The following is a 17,788-nucleotide window of genomic DNA, read 5'->3' as shown; positions in this document are numbered from 1 at the left end:
TTTGGGAGGCTGAAGTGGGAGGATTGCTTGAGCCCGGGAGTTTGAGACCAGCCTAGGCAACATAGTGAGACACCATCAATATAGAAAAGAAAATGAAAAGGCTGGGCGCGGTGGCTCACGCCTATAATCCCAGCACTTTGGGAGGCCGAGGCAGGTGGGTCATAAGGTCAGGAGTTTGAGACCAGCCTGGCCAACATGATGAAACCCCATCTCTACTAAAAATACAAAAATTAACCGGGCGTGATGGCGGGTGCCTGTAGTCCCAGCTACTCAGGAGGCTGAGGCAGGAGAATCACTTGAACCTGGGAGGCGGAGGTTGTAGTGAGCTGAAGTCGCACCACTTCACTCCAGCCTGGGTGACAGCAAGACTCTGTCTCAAAAAAAATAAATAAAACAAAAGTTTTTTTAAAAAGCTAGGTGTGATGGTGCATGTCGGTAGTCCCTGCTATTCAGGAGACTGAGGCAGGAGAATCGCTTGTGCCCAGGAGGTCGAGTTTGCAGTGAGCCGTGTTCATGCCACTACACTCCAGCCTGGGTGAGAGAGCCAGACCCCATTTCTTAAAAAAAAAAAAAAAGGAAGGAAAGAAAGATGTGGAGAATTATAGCCTCAAACTTTAGACATATAACAGTTTAGTGTTACATTACTTTTTTTTTTTTTTGTCCCTTAGCATTTTGGAATTTTAATAATAGAAAGAATCTCTAGAGACAATCTGTTAATAGTCAGGTATTTCCCAGTGTATGAGTCTATGAAGGAAATGTGGTATGTGAGTTACTTGTGTAATATTTAAAAGCCTAAAGAAATCATTGATTGTTACTTGCTTATATATCTAGCTATGTGTTTTCACATAACTTAAATGGAAAACAACCAAAGTCCAAAATGAAGTCAGTGACTTACACAGGGTCACTTAGTTATTAGCAGGTCTTGAACTGTAATTTAGGTTTCTTAACTACTCATCTAGCCCCTTCCCTTACCATGCTTCCTCCCTAAGTAATCCATTTTATCCTTTGCTCTTACCTACAAAATGAGTGAATTAAGTGGTACAGTAGTATAAGATCTTTTAGGCCAGGATTTGGAGCTGAAATTATTTTTATATGGCTCATAATTTTTAGTATACATTAGGCAGTTGTTAAATGCTCTTGGTGAGCAGTATATACTGATGATTCCCTTTCTTGTAGTGTAATAAGATAAGCAGTATTTAGATATAACTTGTCCAACACTCTTGTATAAATAATAGTCATAGCAGCTATCATTTCTTGACTGCCTTCTATGTGCTATGTGCCAGATTCCTTACATATTATATTCTCTTTTATCTTCCCAAATGCCTAAGATATACCAATTATCACTGTTTTACACTTGAGGAAACTACAACATCCAGAGGGTTAAATAATTTGTCCACAGTTTCATGGTTTATAAGTGATGGAGTTGGGATTTGAACTCATGTTGATCCAAATTAGTTTCTCTCCGTATCCCCTCTTTTTTATTTACATATCACATCCCAACCATCACCTTCAAAACATATTCAGGATCCAATCACTTCTTACCACTTCTACAATTATTCTAGTCTAAGCTACCATCACCTCTTACTTGAATTGTTGTGTTGGCTTCCTAACTGGTCTGCTTGCATATATATTAATACTTGTACCACTTATTATAGTGGTTTGTGACACCACATCCAGAATGGTCTTTTAAAATAAGTCAAATCTTTTCAGTCTCTTGTAAATTGCTTCAGTTGATATCCTCCTTATCAGACTAAAAGATGAAGTGTCCTTCTGCTCTGTGGAACTTTTCATGATTTAGTCCCCGATATTCCTTGATCTTGTTTCTTTCCTCTCTTTGCCCTCATCCTTTGGCCACACTGTCCTTCTTGTTGTTTCTGAAGTGCCATAAGCAGACTCCTGCCCCAGGGCCTTTGTACTTACTATTCCCTGGGCATGGAATCCTTTTTTCCTCATATGGCTTGCTGTCTTACTTTTTTGAGGGCTTTGTTCAATGGTCAACTTATCAGACTCATCTTCCCCAACCACATTGTGTAAAATGGCAACCTTTTTTCCTACCAGCACCATTGTCTTTCTTATCCCTCTTTATTTTTCTTTGTAGTACTTATCACCTCCTGCCTCACACACACACACACACACACACACACACACACACACACACTCACACGTATATATGTATTATGTATTATTACATATTGTGTATTATTTTATTTTCTCTCTTTCCCTATAAGAAGATAAACTCTGTGAGGCAGGGACTTAGTACTGTTGTATAGGTGTCTTTAGTAATAGTGCCTGGCATATGGCAGGTGTTTGATAAATATTTGAATGAATGAATTGGTTAATGAATCTGAATTTAAAATTTTTATGTTTGGGTTATGTTTTCTGACTTTGTAGGAAAATATTTGAAACTGTTTTTACAGATATTTTTTTCTTTTTTTTTTATTTTGAGACAGAGTCTTGCTCTGTTGCCCAGGCTGGAGTGCAGTGGTGTGATCTCAGCTCACTGCAAGCTCCACCTCCCATGTTCATGCCATTCTCCTGCCTCAGCCTCCCAAGTAGCTGGGACTACAGGCACCCGCCACCATGCCCGGCTAATTTTTTTGTATTTTTTTTAAGTAGAGACAGGGTTTCATGTGTTGGCCAGGATGGTCTCAATCTCCTGACTTTGTGATCCACTTGCCTTGGCCTCCCAAAGTGCTGGGATTACAGGCATGAGCCAGCGTGCCCAGCCTGTTTTTACAGATTTATTATACGTAGAAAATTTACTTTATTCTTCCGTGCTTTAGCATGGAAGAAGAATTCTTCTGTGTAAGATCCTAGAACTTCATCCTGTACAATTTTCTTCCAGAGATAAATATTTGTTTCTTTTTTAACTCATCATTCACATATGCAATCAAAATTTACCAGTCACTTATGTTTTGCCAAGTATACAGAAGTTCAATAAGACTGATAAAGTGTTTGTCCTGTGGCACTTACAATTCTAATGGGGAGACAGATTTTAACTGAGTTGATAAGATGTGATGAGTGCTGTGAAGGAGAACTATTAAAAGTGTTAGGAAATGAATAACAGTGGACCAAACCTAGTGGAGACTTGGTGATAAATCAAGGATATGATACTTAAGCTTGTAAATGAAGGATTAAGAGTAGCTGGGAGACATGGAGAGAATAGGAAAAGAATACTCCACACAGAAGGTCGAAGAGCAGTGACCCTGAGAAAGGATGTCTTCTTTTCTAGAAAAATAGGCTTTAAGGGCATTGAAGCTTTGCCTTTTGCCTCAATGAAGTATTGTAGTTGGAAGATGAAAAAGGCAGTCTCAAAGATTACTTCTAGCTTTCTGGCTTGAACAGTGAACCATTTGCTAAGATGGAGTACTTCATGGGCAGAATTTTTATCACAAAGACACATTATTCATATATATACTAATTTTGAGGTATCTGTGAGACATACAAAATGTTAATTGGACTTATGTATTTCAAGGTTTGGGGCTGAAATTATAAATTTAAATGTTCCTGGCATATAGTTGATAATTGGAGATACGGGAGTGAATGAGATTGTGGTGAGAACCTAGAGTACAAAGCAAGGGCATGGTACTCTGGACTTCTGAGGAACCTCAACATTAAACAGTTGAGAATGAGCATATACAAGAGACTTGAGAACACAAGGCCAGAAGGCAGGAACAAATCTAAGAGAATGTGATGTAATAAAAGGCAAAAGCAAAGAAAGTTTCAAGATGAAGCAAGTAATCAGTTATATCAGGTGGTTCACAGAGATCTGGTAGGTGCAGTGGCTCACACCTGTAATCTTAGCACTTTGGGGGACTGAGGTGGCCAGATAGCCTGAGCTCAGGAGTTCAAGACCAGCCTGGGCAACATAGTGAGACCTTGTCTCTATGAAAAATTTTTAGAAAATCAGCTGGGCCTGGTGACACTTACCTGTAGTGTCAGCTACTTGGGAGGCTGAGGGGTGGGAAGACCTCAGGAGGTCAAGGCTGCAGTGAGCCATGATCGTACCACTGCACTCCAGCCTGGGTGACAGAGCAAGACCCTGTTTCAAAAACAGAACAAAACAAAACAAAAACCAAGAGATCTGATAAGATGAAGAGTGGAAAGACTGGAAAGTGTTTGCTTTGGCCACAGAGATCATGATGAGGATAATGAGAAGTGGAGAAGTAGAATTGGGATAGTTGGTGATAGTGCTGGAGGAAACCCAGCTGTAGTGAGTTGAGTAGTGAGAGGGAAACAGTGAATTGATAAAACTATTAAGAATTGCCTAAGATTTGCCGGTATGCTTATATATTAACCAATATACAAAATAATTATTTTTGTAAAATATGAAAGTGGACTTTACTTTTCGTTTTGGCAGTCAAAGAAACTAACTATAGATGTGAGAGTATAATTTCAAGTCATTTATCTCTTAAGATCTCATTTTGGGGGAAAGAATGAAAAAGTATATTAAAATATTTATAAAAGTCTGGAAGAGTTTACATGTAGAAGTTAACAATGACTAGTCCACTTATCTCCAGGAGGTGAGGTTAGGCAAGACTTACTTTTATGTTTTTATTTATCTGTGTTTTCAGTTTTTCTTTCTTGAGAATCTGATTTTTTAAAAGATACTTTTAGCCCGGGGGCAGTGGCTCATGCCTGTAATCCCAGCACTTTGGGAGGCTAAGGCGGGCGGATCACCTGAGGTCAGGGGAGCCTGGCCAACATGGTGAAACCCCGTCACTATTAAAAATACAAAAATTAGCCAGGTGTGGTGGCACATACCTGTAATCTCAGCTACTTGGGAGGTGGAGGCAGGAGAATTGCTTGAACCTGGGAGGTGGAGGTTGCAGTGAACCACGATCGTGCCATTGCACTCCAGCCTGGGTGACAAAGTGAAACTCCATCTCAAAAAAAAAAAAGGTACATTTAAAAAATTTTGTGATTCTGAGCAAACAACCTGCTCTATGCCTTATTTCCCTTCTCTGTAAGATTAAAGGATTAGGTCAAGTGATTTTTGTGATCTTTTCTTTGTTTATAGCTTCAATGAAATTTGGATGACAACAACAAAATAAAGTGTATTTGAGGCTAGTCATTAAATACAGACTAGGCCTTATATTGTCAGTGAAATGGGATTACCTTGCTATTATAGGCAGGGAATTAACAGGTGAAGGAGTGCTTTCCTTATATATATTATGACTCTAAGTAAAATTTAAGAATTATTTGCAAGATTCCCTGACTTGTAAAATAATTATGCTTGTTTGCCATTGCATGTTTTATCAGCTCATCATGTTCTGTTCAAGCAGTCCAAGCAGAACAAAATTTTAAGTTAATTATTAAATCTCTGCATGAAAGGAATTGTTCTTTGCAAAACGAAATCAGTGAATTATATAACATACTTTATTAGGAAATTTTCTCTCCTCAGCTACCAATTTTAAACTATTTATTTGCTTGAATTTGTATAGCTTGTTTTCTTTTCTTTCTTTTTTCTTTTTCTTTTTTTTTTCTGTGTGAGATAGAGTCTTGCTCCATTGCCCAGATTGGAGTACAGTGGTGTGATCATGGCTCACTGCAGTCTCAACCTCCCTGGGCTCAAGTGATCCTCCCACCTCAGCCACCCAAGTAGCTGGGACCGCAGGCGGTACCACTATATCCAGCTAATTTTTGTTGTTGTTGTTGAAATGGGGTCTCCCTGTGTTGCTCAGGCTGGTCTTGAACTCCTGAGTACCATCAATCCTCCCACCTCAGCCTCCCAAAGTGCCAGGATTCCAGGCCTGAGCCACCATGCCTGGCTCTATTTTCTTTATTCTGTTGTTTATGTTTTTAATTACCGGTGTCCAACTAAAATGAAAGTTTCTAGTAATCACCAATTACTTAATTCTAAAATCATTAAGTGTTCCTTTTAAACTTATATTCTTTCAAAAACCTGTTGTAATACTGATTATTATTACTTTTTGAGATAGTATCTTGCTCTGTCACCCAGACTGGAGGGCAGTGGCATGATCATGGCTCACTACAGCCTTGACCTCCAGGGTTCAAGTGTTCTTTCCACCTCAGCTTCCCAAATAGCTGGGACTACTGGTGTGTGCCACCACACCTGGCTAATTTTTAAATTTTTTTGTAGAAGTGGGGTCTCACTGTGTTGCTGAGGCTCATCTTGAACTCCCGGGCTCAAGCTATCCTCCCACCTTGGGCTCCCAAAATGCTAAGATTACAGGCATGAGCCACCATGCTGGGCTCTGATGACTATTCTGATCTTAGACTCTCTAAGTGCAATATGAATTTCAAAATTGTGGGTAAACTACAAAACAATAAAACATATAAACTTATAGTAAAGCTAAAATATTTATACTGGTTATTAAGAAGTTTTGTTTCGTAGTGAGACTGTGTTTTTAGAAGTATTTAGTACAAATAAAGTTAATTATTTTTTTCTTTCTTTTTTTCCTTGCAAATAGCACCAAGAATTTAGTTTCCTCCTCAAAGAAAGGGTATGTCCTCTTGTGATAAAGCTCTTTTCTCCAAATATAAAGTTCAGACAAGGTTCCAGCACTTCATCTTCTCCAGCCCCAGTTGAAAAACCCTATTTTCCTATCTGCATGCGTTTGCTGAGAGTAGTATCTGTTCTGATTAAGCAATTTTACAGTCTTTTGGTAAGTGCCAATTTCCTTATGTATTTGTGTATATAGTTGCATGTTGTGCCCTTTGTAAAAAGTGGTCTGTTATAGTGCGTTTAGTTTTTTCAATTTAGTTCAACAGAATTTTTTTGAGTACCTACATGTATTCTAGGTACTCTAAAGGTTTGTGCTGTCCTTTCTTGAATCTTGCTTATGTTTATAGATTATTCATAATATGTGAAGCAGAGTCATTGCCTGTTATCTGAAGGCAGCATAGAATTGTGGTTTAGGAACTCAGCTAATTGTCTGTATCTCATTTGAAGGATTATTAAAATTATAGTCTCTTCAGTTTATTCTGCTTTCATTTATACTGTTTCATATGTCTTAACAGATTAAAGCAAAGACATTAAAGATTTGGTCAAGTCTAGGATTAGAAACCAATTATTTTGATTTACAGTCCAATATTGTATCTGTTTTGCAAAGTTAATCAATGCCTATTAGGTTGTGATATTCCTGATGATAATTCTATTTATGTAATGCTTTAGTCATAAACATTCAAATACTGTTTGTCAGAGAAAATAGTGCACCGTGTTTTTTTAAAATTCTGTGTTAAGTCAAATTCACATTCCGTAATTTTTTCACATTTATATTCTTCTTCTTTTTTTTTTTTTTTTTTGAGATGGAGTCTCGCTCTGTCGCCCAGGCTGGAGTGCAGTGGCACAATCTCAGCTCACTGCAACTTCCACCTCCTGGGTTCAAGGAATTCTCCTGCCTCAGTCTCCCTAGTAGCTGGGACTACAGGCACCTGCCACCACACCTGGCTAATTTTGTATTTTTAGTAGAGATGGGGCTTCACCCTATTGGTCAGGCTGGTCTTGAACTCCTGACCTCAGCTGATCCACCCACCTTAACCTCCCAAAGTGCTGGGATTACAAATGTCAGCCACCACGCCTGACCTTATATTCTAAAAATAGACAATACAATAATAGTAGGAGACTTTAATACTCTACTTCCAATAAAGGTAGAACAACCAGACATAAGACTAATAAGGAAACAAAGGACTTGAACAACACTGTAGAACAGTTGGACCTAATAGACATATACAGAACACTCCACCTAACATCAGCAGATTACACATTCTTTTCAAGTGCACATAGATTGTTCTCAAGGATAGAGCATATGTTAAGCCATAAAACAAGTCTCAACAAATTTAGGAAGATTGTAATCATACCAAGTATCTTCTCTGACCAAAGTGGAATCCAACCAGAAATCAATAGTGGAAGGAAAATGAGAAGAGTCTCAAATGTATGGAAATTAAACAACACACTAGTTAGGAGAAGGAAGGAAGTAATAAAGAATACCACATAAATAAACAAAATGGAGAATAGAAAAGCAATAGAGAGAATCAGTGAAAGTTGTTTTTTTGAAAAAATTAAGAAAATTAACAAACCGTTATCAAGACTAAAAAGAGAAAATACTCAAATAACTAAAATCAGAAATAAAAGAGGAGACATTACAACTGATGCCACAGAAATAAGAAATTTAAAAGGATCATAAAAGACTAGTAGGAAGAGTTATGTGCCAACAAGTTGGTTAACCTAGAAGAAATGAATAAATTCCTTGAAACATCAACCTACTAAAACTGAATCACAAGAAAAAAATTAAACAGACCTATAACTAGTATGGAGATTGAATTAATAATGAAAAACCTTCTCACAAAGAAAAGCCCAAGAACAGATGGTTTCCCTGGAAAATTCTACCAAACATTGAAAGAACAATTAACAAACTCCAAAGAATTGAAGAGGAGAGAAACTGCCAAGCTCATTTTATGAGGCCAGCATTAATACCAAAGCCAGACAAAAATACTGCAAGGGAAAAAACAAAACGAAACAAACAAACAGATCAAGCTCCCTGATACTGATTAAAAAATTCTCAAAAAGTACAAGGAAACTTAATTCAACAGCATATTAAAAGGATTCTACGCCATGACCAAGTGGGATCTATCCCTGGAATGTAAGGATGTTTCAACATATAAAAATCAGTTAATATAATACACTACATTAAAAAAATGAAGGTTAAAAACCACATGATCATTCCAACTGACGCAGAAAAAGCATTTGGCAAAATTCATCATCCTTTCATGGTAAAAACACCAAACAAACTAGGAATAGAACTAAACTACCTTAACACAATAAATGCTATTTATGAAGAGACAATAACTAATAACTGTTATCACACTTGATAGTGAAAACCTGAAAGCTTTCCCTCTAAGATCAGGAACAAGGCAAGATTGCCTATTCTTGCCACTTCTATTCAACGTGGTACTGGAACTCCTAGCCAGAGCAATTAAGAATGAAAAAGAAATAAAAGGCATCCACGTTGGAAAGGAAGAAGTAAAATTATCTCTATTTGCTAATGTAATGTTGTATGTAGAAAACCTTAGATATTCCACACCAGAAAAACTGTTAGAACTGATAAACATAGCAAAGTTGCAAGATAAAAAATCACCACAAGAAATCAGTTATGTCTCTATACACTAACAGTGAACAATTCCATAAAGAAATTAAGAAAATAATTTCATTTGCAAAGTATCAAAAAGAGTAAAATACTTAGGCATAAACTTAACCAAGAAGGTGAAAGGCCTATACACTGAAAACTATAAAACATTATTGAAATAAATTAAAGACACCAAGAAATGGAAAGATATCCAGTGTTCATGGTTAAAAGACTTAAAATTGTTAAAATGTCCATACAGTCTAAAGAGATCTATGAATTAAATACAGTGCCTATCAAAATTCCAACATCACTTTTTGCAGAAGTAGAAGAAACCATCTTAAAATTCATATTGAATCTCAAGGGACCCCAAATTGCCAAAACTATCTTGAGAAAAAAGAACAAAGTTGGAAGCCTCACACTCCCTGATTTTAAAACATGTTACAAAGCTACAGTTATCACAATAGCATAAAGTAGTACTGGCATAAAGACACACACAAAAACCCATGGAACAGAATAGAGAGTCTAAAAATAAACTCATATGTGGTCAAGTGATCTTTGAAAAGGATGCCAAGACCACTCAGTGGAGAAAGGATAGTCTATTTAACCATTATGCTGGGAAAACCGGATATTCACATGCAAAAGAATGAGGTTAGACCCTTACCTTATGTCATGTACAAAAAATAATTCAAAATAGATTTCATGACCTAAATATAAGATTTAAAACCAAAAAATTCCTAAAAGAAAACATAGAGAAAAATCTTTATGACATTGGATTTCACAATGATTTCTTGACTATGATACTAAAAGCACAGGCAACAAAAGCAACAATAGACAAATGGACCTACATCAAACTTAAAAACGTCTGCACCTCAAAGAAAGCAGTCAACAGAGTTGTATTAGTTTTCACACTGCTGGTAAAGACATACCCGAGACTGGGCAATTTACAAAAGAAAGCGATTTATTGGACTTACAGTTTCATGTGGCTGGGGAAGCTTCACAATCATGGTTGAAGGTGAAAGGCACATCTCACATGGCAGCAGACAAGAGAAGAGAGCTTATGCAGGGAAACCCTGCTTTTAAAACAACCAGATCTTATGAGACTTACTATCAAGAGAACAGCATGGGAAAGACCTGCCTCCCATGATTCATTACCTCTCACCAGGTGCTTCCCACAACACATGGGAATTCAAGATGAGATTTGGGTGGGGACACAACCAAACCATGTCATTCCACCCCTGTCTCCCAAGTCTCATAGGTCCTCATATTTCAAAACCAATCATGCCTTCCCAACAGTCCCCAAAGTCTTAACTCATTTCAGCATTAACTCGAAAGTCCACAGTCCAAAGTTCATCTGAGACAAGGCAAGTCTCTTCTGCCTATGAGCCTGTAAAATCAAAAGCAAGTTAGTTACTTCCTAGATACAATGGGATTACAAGCATTGGGTAAATACAGCCATTCTAAATGAGAGAAACTTGCCAAAACAAAGGGGCTACAGGCCCCATGCAAGTCTGAAATCCAGCAGGGTGGTCAAATCTTAAAGCTCCAAAATGACCTCCTTTGACTCCATGTCTGACATCCAGATCATGCCGATTCAAGAGGTGGGTTCCCGTGGTCTTGGGCAGCTCTGCTCCTGTGGCTTTGCAGGATACAGCCTCCCTTCCAGCTGCTTTCGTGGCCTGGTGTTGAGTGTCTGTGGCTTTTCCAGGTGTACGGTGCAAGCTGTTGGTGAATCTGTGTCTGGATGGTGACCCTCTTCTTCCAGCTCCACTATGTGGTGCTCCAGTAGGGACTTTGTGTGGAGTCTCTGACCTCACATTTCCCTTCTGCATTGCCTTAGCAGAGGTTCTACATGAAGACCCCGCCCCTACAGCAAACTTCTGCCTGGGCATCCGGATGTTTCCATACATCTGAAATCTAGGCGAGGCTTCCAAACCTCAGTTCTTGACTTCTGTGCACTCGTGGGATCAACACCATGTGAAAGCAGCCAAGGCTTGATGCTTGCACCCTCTGAAGCACGGCCTGAACTCTCTGTTGACCCCTTTCAGTTATGGCTGGAGTGGCTGGGATGCAGGGGACCAAGTCACTAGGCTGCACACAGCACAGGGACCCTGGGCCCGGCCCACGAAACCATGTTTTCCTCCTAGGCCTCTGGATCTGTGATGGGAGGGGCTACCTCTCAAAGGTCTCTGACATGCCTTGGAGACATTTTCCCCGTTGTCTTGGTGATTAACATTCAGCTCCTTGTTACTTATGCAGATTTCTACAGCCAGCTTGAAATTCTCCTCAGAAAATGGGATTTTCTTTTCTTTTTCTGGGGAGGGATGGAGTCTTGCTCTGTATCCCAGGCTGGAGTGCAGTAGCATGATCTCGGCTCTCCGCCTCCTGGGTTCAAGTGATTCTCCTGCCTCAGCCTCCTGAGTAGCTAGGATTACAGGTGTGAGCCACCACGCCTGGCTAATTTTTGTATTTTTAGTAAAGACTGGTTTTCGTCATGTTGGCCAGGCTGGTCTTGAACTCCTGACCTCAAGCAACCCACCCGCCTTGGCCTCCCAAAGTGCTGGAATTACAGGCATGAGCCACCATGAGCCACCGCACCCGGCCTGGGATTTTCTTTTCTATTGCTTTGTCAGGCTTTTAAGCTCTTTCCAACCTTTTAAGCTCTGTTTCCCTTTTAAAACTGAATATCTTTAACAGCACCCCAGTCACCTCTTGAATGCTTTGATGCTTAGAAATGTCTTCTGCTGGCTGGGTACAGTGGCTCACGCCTGTAATCCCAGCACTTTGGGAGGCCAAGGCAGGCGGATCACAAGGTCAGGAGATCGAGACCATCCTAGCTAACATGGTGAAATGCCATCTCTACTAAAAAATACAAAAAAAATTAGCCAGGCTTGGTGGTGGGCGCCTGTAGTTCCAGCTACTCAGGAGGCTGAGGCAGGAGAATGGTGTGAACCCAGGAGGCGGAGCTTGCAGTGAGCTGAGATCCCACCACTGCACTCCAGCCTAGGTGACAGAGTGAGACTCTGTCTCAAAAAAAAAAAAAAAAAAAAAAGTCTTCTGCCAGGTACCCTAAATCATCTCTCCCAAGTTCAAAGTTCCACAAATCTCTAGGGCAGAGTCAAAACACTGCCAGTCTCTTTGCTAAAACATAACAAGTTCCCAACAATTTCCTCATCTCCATCTGAGACCATCTCATCCTGGATTTCATTTTCCATATCATTATCAGCATTTTGGTCAAAGTCATTCAACAAGTCTCTAGGAAGTTCCAAACTTTCCCACATTTTCCTGTCTTCTTCTGAGCCCTCTGAACTGTTCCAACATCTGCCTGTTATCGAGTTCCGATGTCACTTCCACATTTTTAGGTGTCTTTTCCACAGCACCCTACTCCCGGTACCAATTTACTGTATTAGTCCATTTTCACACTCCTGATAAAGACATACCCAAGACTGGGCAATTTACAAAAGAAAGATGGATGGACTTACAGTTCCACATGGCTGGGGAGGCCTCACAATCTTGGAGGAAGGTGAAAAGCACATCGCAAATGGTTGTAGACACAAGAAGAGAGCTTTTGCAGGGAAACTCCCCTTTTTAAAACCATTATATCTTGTGAGATTTATTCACTATCATGATAACAGCATGAGAAAGATCTGTCCCCATGATTCAGTTACCTCCCACTGGGTCCCTCCCAGAACATGCGGGAATTAAAGATGAGATTTGGTTAGGGACACAGCCCCAAACCATATCAAGAGTGAAAAGGCAACACTTGGGAGAAAAGATTCACAAATCACGTATCTGAAAAGCGATTAATATCCAAAATATATAAAGAACTCCTACAACTCAACAGCAACAAAAAACTAATGTTAAAAAATGCGCACAGGACATGAATAGATATTTCTCCAAAGAAGATATACCAATGTCCAACCAGCATGTGAAAAGATGCTCAACATCTCCAATCATTAGAGAAATGCAGAGCAAAACTATAAGGAGGTATCACCTTATGCCTATATGAGTGGTCACTGTTAAAAACAAAACAGAGGCCGGGCGCGGTGGCTCAAGCCTGTAATCCCAGCACTTTGGGAGGCTGAGACGGGCGGATCACAAGGTCAGGAGATTGAGACCATCCTGGCTAACATGGTGAAACCCCGTCTCTACTAAAAATACAAAAAATTAGCCGGGCAAGGTGGCGGGCGCCTGTAGTCCCAGCTACTCGGGAGGCTGAGGCAGGAGAATGGCGGGAACCCGGGAGGCGGAGCTTGTAGTGAGCCGAGATCGCGCCACTGAACTCCAGCCTGGGCGACAGAGCGAGACTCCGTCTCAAAAAAAAAAAAAAAACAAAAAAAACAGAACACCAGAAAATAACAAGTGTTGACAAGGATGTGGAGAAAATTGGAACCCTTGTGCACTGTTGGTGGGAATATTATGGAGGTCCCTCAAAAAACTGAAAATAGAATTACCATATGACCCAGCAATACTACTTATGCATATACATTCAAAAGAATTGAAAGTGTGATTTCAAAGAAATGTTTGTACACCCATGTTCATTGTCACGTTTTTGTAATAGCCAAGAGGTGAAAGCAGTTCCAGTGTTCATTATCAGATGAACAAATCAAGAAAATACAGTATATACATATGTTGGAATATCATTCAGCCTTAAAGAAGGAAATCCTATTACTGGAACTTTGAGGACATTATGCTGAGTTAAATAAGTGAGTCAAGAGGACAAATTACTGTATAATTCCACTTATGCATGGTACCTTAAACAGTCAAATTCAGAGAGAACATGGAATGGTTGTTGCCAAGGACCAAGAGGACAAAGTGATAAGGCGTTAGTGTTGAGTGGGTATAGCATTTCAGCTTTGCAAGATAAAAAAGTTCTAGAGGCCAGGTGCGGTGGTGCATGCCTGTAATCTCAGCACTTTGTAAGGCCAAGGTGGGTGGAACACCTGAGCTCAGGAGTTTCAGATCACCCTGACCAACATGGTGAAACCCCGTCTCTACTAAAAATACAAAAAAATTAGCTGGGTGTGGTGGCACACACCTGTAATTCCAACTACTTAATAGGCTGAGGCAGGAGAATTGCTTGAACCTGGGAGGCAGAGGTTGTAGTGAGCTGAGATCACACCATTGCACTCCAGCCTGGGTGACAAGAGCAAGACTCCATCTCAGAAAAAAAAAAAGTTCTAGAGAGTTTTTTACACAACAGTGTGAAACAGTTGATACTACTCAACTGTACACGTAAATATTGTTGGGGTTTTATATTGTATGGTTTTACCACAATTAAATATTTTTTAATATTGAAAAGATACCTGCACTCCCATGTTTATTGCAGCACTATTCTTGGTTGTTGAGATTTAGTAGCAACCAAAGTATCTATCGACAGATGAATGGATAGAGAAAAGTTAGTACATATAGGCAATGGAGTACTATTCAACCATAAAAAAAATGAGATCCTGTCATGTGCAACAATATGAATGGAACTGCAGGACATTATGTTAAGTGAAGTTAACCAGGCACAGAAAGACAAACTTCACATGTTCCCATTGTTTGTAAGAGCTGAAAGTTAAAACAGTTGAACTCACAGAGAGAGAGAATAGAATGATGGTTACCAGTAGCTGGGAAGGGTGGTAGAGATGGGGAGCAGGGGGAAAGTAGGGATGGGTTAATGGGTACAAAAATATAGGTAGATAGAATGAATAAGATTTAGTATTTGATAGCACAACAGGGTGAGTAAGTCAACAATAATGTACATTTAAAAATAACTAAAAGGCCAGGCATGGTGGCTCACGCTTGTAGTCCCAGCACTTTGGGAAGTCAAGGCGGCCAGATCAGCTGAGGTTGGGAGTTCAAGACCAGCCTGACCAACATGGAGAAACCCCATCTCTACTAAAAATACAAAAATTAGCTGGGTGTGGTGGCACACACCTGTAATGACGCTTGAACCCAGGAGGCAGAGGTTGTGGTGAGCCAAGATTGTGACACTGCACTCCAGCCTGGGCAACAAGAGCAAAACTCCATCTCTAAATAAATAAATAAGTATAATTGGAATGTTTTAGCACAAAGAAATGATAAATGCTGGCCGGGCGCGGTGGCTCAAGCCTGTAATCCCAGCACTTTGGGAGGCCGAGACGGGCGGATCACGAGGTCAGGAGATCGAGACCATCCTGGCTAACACGGTGAAACCCCGTCTCTACTAAAAAATACAAAACACTAGCCGGGCGAGGTGGCGGGCGCCTGTAGTCCCAGCTACTTGGGAGGCTGAGGCAGGAGAATGGCGTAAACCCGGGAGGCGGAGTTTGCAGTGAGCTGAGATCTGGCCACTGCACTCCAGCCCGGCGACAGAGCGAGACTCCGTCTCAAAAAAAAAAAAAAAAAAAAAGAAATGATAAATGCTGAGGTGATGTGTAGCCCATTTCTTCTGACGTGATGATTATGCATTATATGCCTGTATCAGAATGTTTCGTGTACTCTATAAATGTTACATACCTACTATATACTCATAAAAATTTTAAAAAATATTTTTAAGTAAACAAAATAGTGGAAATGAAAATAATTACAATATAGTAGTATCAGTCACCATGGAAAGTCAATAGGATAGGAGAGAGTTTTGAAAAGGAGAAGAACTTTAAGGGCCAATATAGTTGCTATTAAATCAGGTGGCCAGGTTATATGGTGGTCCAAATGTTCACAAAGTTTTTATTCTTGTCACTAGGCCAACTAAATACCACATCCTCACTTGTTCGCTAAATATTAGCAGGGCTGTCTTAGAAGGGCTCCTCCTTCTTTCTTTAGTATGTTACTTAACTACATTAAGTTAAGACTATAGGAAGAGAAAACAATTCCCCTTTTCCTTTTCATATCCACTAGTCAGTCCTGGAGAAACAAGTATTCGGTTCTCCTCAGTAATGCAGCGTAGTTACATCTTCATAGTAACAAATGCAGAATTCACATTTTGTTTCTGTCGCTAACCAGGACCTCCCAACTTATTTATCATCATCTTTTTTTTTTTTTAATAAAATTTGATGCTATGGGTTGAATTATATCCCCCAAAATTAATATATTGAAGCCCCAGTTCCCAACATGACAGTATTTGGATATGTGGCCTTTGGGAGATAATTAGGCTTAGATGAAGGCATGAGGGTGGGACCCTCATGATTGGATTAGTTCCCTCATAGAAGGACACCAGAGCATGCTTGCTCTCTCACTTTCTTGCCTTCCACCATGTGAAGACAAAGGAAGAAAGCTCCTATTTGCAAGCTCAGAACAGGGCCCTCAGCAGAACCTGACCACGCTAACACCTCCATCTCTTATTTCCAGCCTCTAGAATTGTGACAACCAAATTTCTGTCTTTTAAGCCACCCAGTCTCTGGTTATCTTGTTATAACAGACTAAAGATACTTGGGCCAAGCTGAGATTCTTGGTTTCTCTCTATCAATTCTGTTATTTAACAATTTGTCTAATAACCTTTTCAGAGATATAGATATCTTAATTCCTCAGTAATTTCCATTTTGGATAAAATTTTTTTATTGAGTTCTTCTTTTCTGGACACCGTACAGAGTAATTGTCTTAGTTCAGGCTGCTATATAAAATATGTCAGAAACTGTGTAGCTTAAATCTCAAAGTTCTGGAATCTCAGAAATCTAAGATCAAGCTACTAGCATATCTGGTGTCTGGTAAGGGTGCACTTCCTGGTTTGCAGATGTCTGTCTTCTCATTTTATTCTTATATGGTGGAAAGTAGAGAGAGGAAGAAGCCTCTCAAGTATCTTCTTGTAAGGGCACAATCCCATTCATGAGGGTTTCAGCCTTATCACCTAATTTCCTCCCAAAGACTCCACCTTCAAATATCATCCCACTGGCGAATAGGCTTCAATACATAAATTTTGGGAGTATATAAACATTTAGACCATAGCATTGCTTTGCATACATTAATTCATTTTAACTTTACTACAGCCGTATGAAGCAGGCATTCATATTTGTGTTTTACAGCTGAGAAAATGAGGACCAGGGTGCTTATATAATTTGCCTGAGATGATGCAGTTTATAAGCTGCAAAACCGGGGTGTTCACTAATTTTTTAGGCTCCATAACACACACTTTTAACCCCACTGCACTTTACTATTTCACTGTTTTCTCAGTTCTCGCTCTTTTTTTTTTTTTCTTTCTCCAAGGCTGACAGTGCCAAATTTCTTGTATTGCTTCTATACTATTCTCCGTATTTGGACCTATGTCCCTTTAATTGGCGTTTGGCGGGGGTGTAGGGGGATAACGTGGGACAGATGACAGCACAGCCAGCAACAGAAAAAATTGGAAAGTTACTGTCTAAAGAAAGAGGAAGGCCTGTTTTCCTGCTTTACTTGTGAATTGTGGGTGATGATTAACTGGTAAAACATTGGTTCCCAATAGGAAGCTCTAGGACTGTGTTTGCAAAGTTGAGATTTTCAGATATATATAAGAAAGTAATTCCTCAGTATTGTAATTGGCTACATTGGGACATGTTAGCTTAGAAAAATTTAGACATTCTACATTTTCTTTAAGGGCAAAAGTTAGAGGTCTGGTAGTTGTGGGGTAAGCTATATATGGTTGATGTGCGATGCCTCTCTCTTATTTCTCTGTATTTTCTTTATTTAAACCTGGAAATGGTACATCTAGAAGACATACTAGAGGAATAATTCTTTTTTCTTTTTCTTTTTTTTTTTTTTTTTTT

The 17,788-nt window shown here is 39.5% G+C and overlaps 1 protein-coding gene across 1 annotated transcript in view; it reads left to right on the top strand.

Annotated features, from left to right (window-relative positions):
* The window catches only part of MON2 (MON2 homolog (S. cerevisiae)), a 135,449-nt gene that overhangs the window by 32,129 nt on the left and 85,532 nt on the right, over positions 1–17,788 (top strand). Inside the window, exon 8 of the mRNA XM_011926196.1 lies at positions 6,435–6,629. Coding sequence (XP_011781586.1) covers positions 6,435–6,629 — 195 coding nt within the window. The remainder of the gene's footprint in view (positions 1–6,434; positions 6,630–17,788) is intronic.

Source organism: Colobus angolensis, unplaced genomic scaffold, assembly GCF_000951035.1.
Source record: "Colobus angolensis palliatus isolate OR3802 unplaced genomic scaffold, Cang.pa_1.0 Scaffold67, whole genome shotgun sequence".
NCBI lineage: Eukaryota > Metazoa > Chordata > Mammalia > Primates > Cercopithecidae > Colobus > Colobus angolensis.
This window is presented reverse-complemented; position numbering and strand designations above follow the sequence as displayed.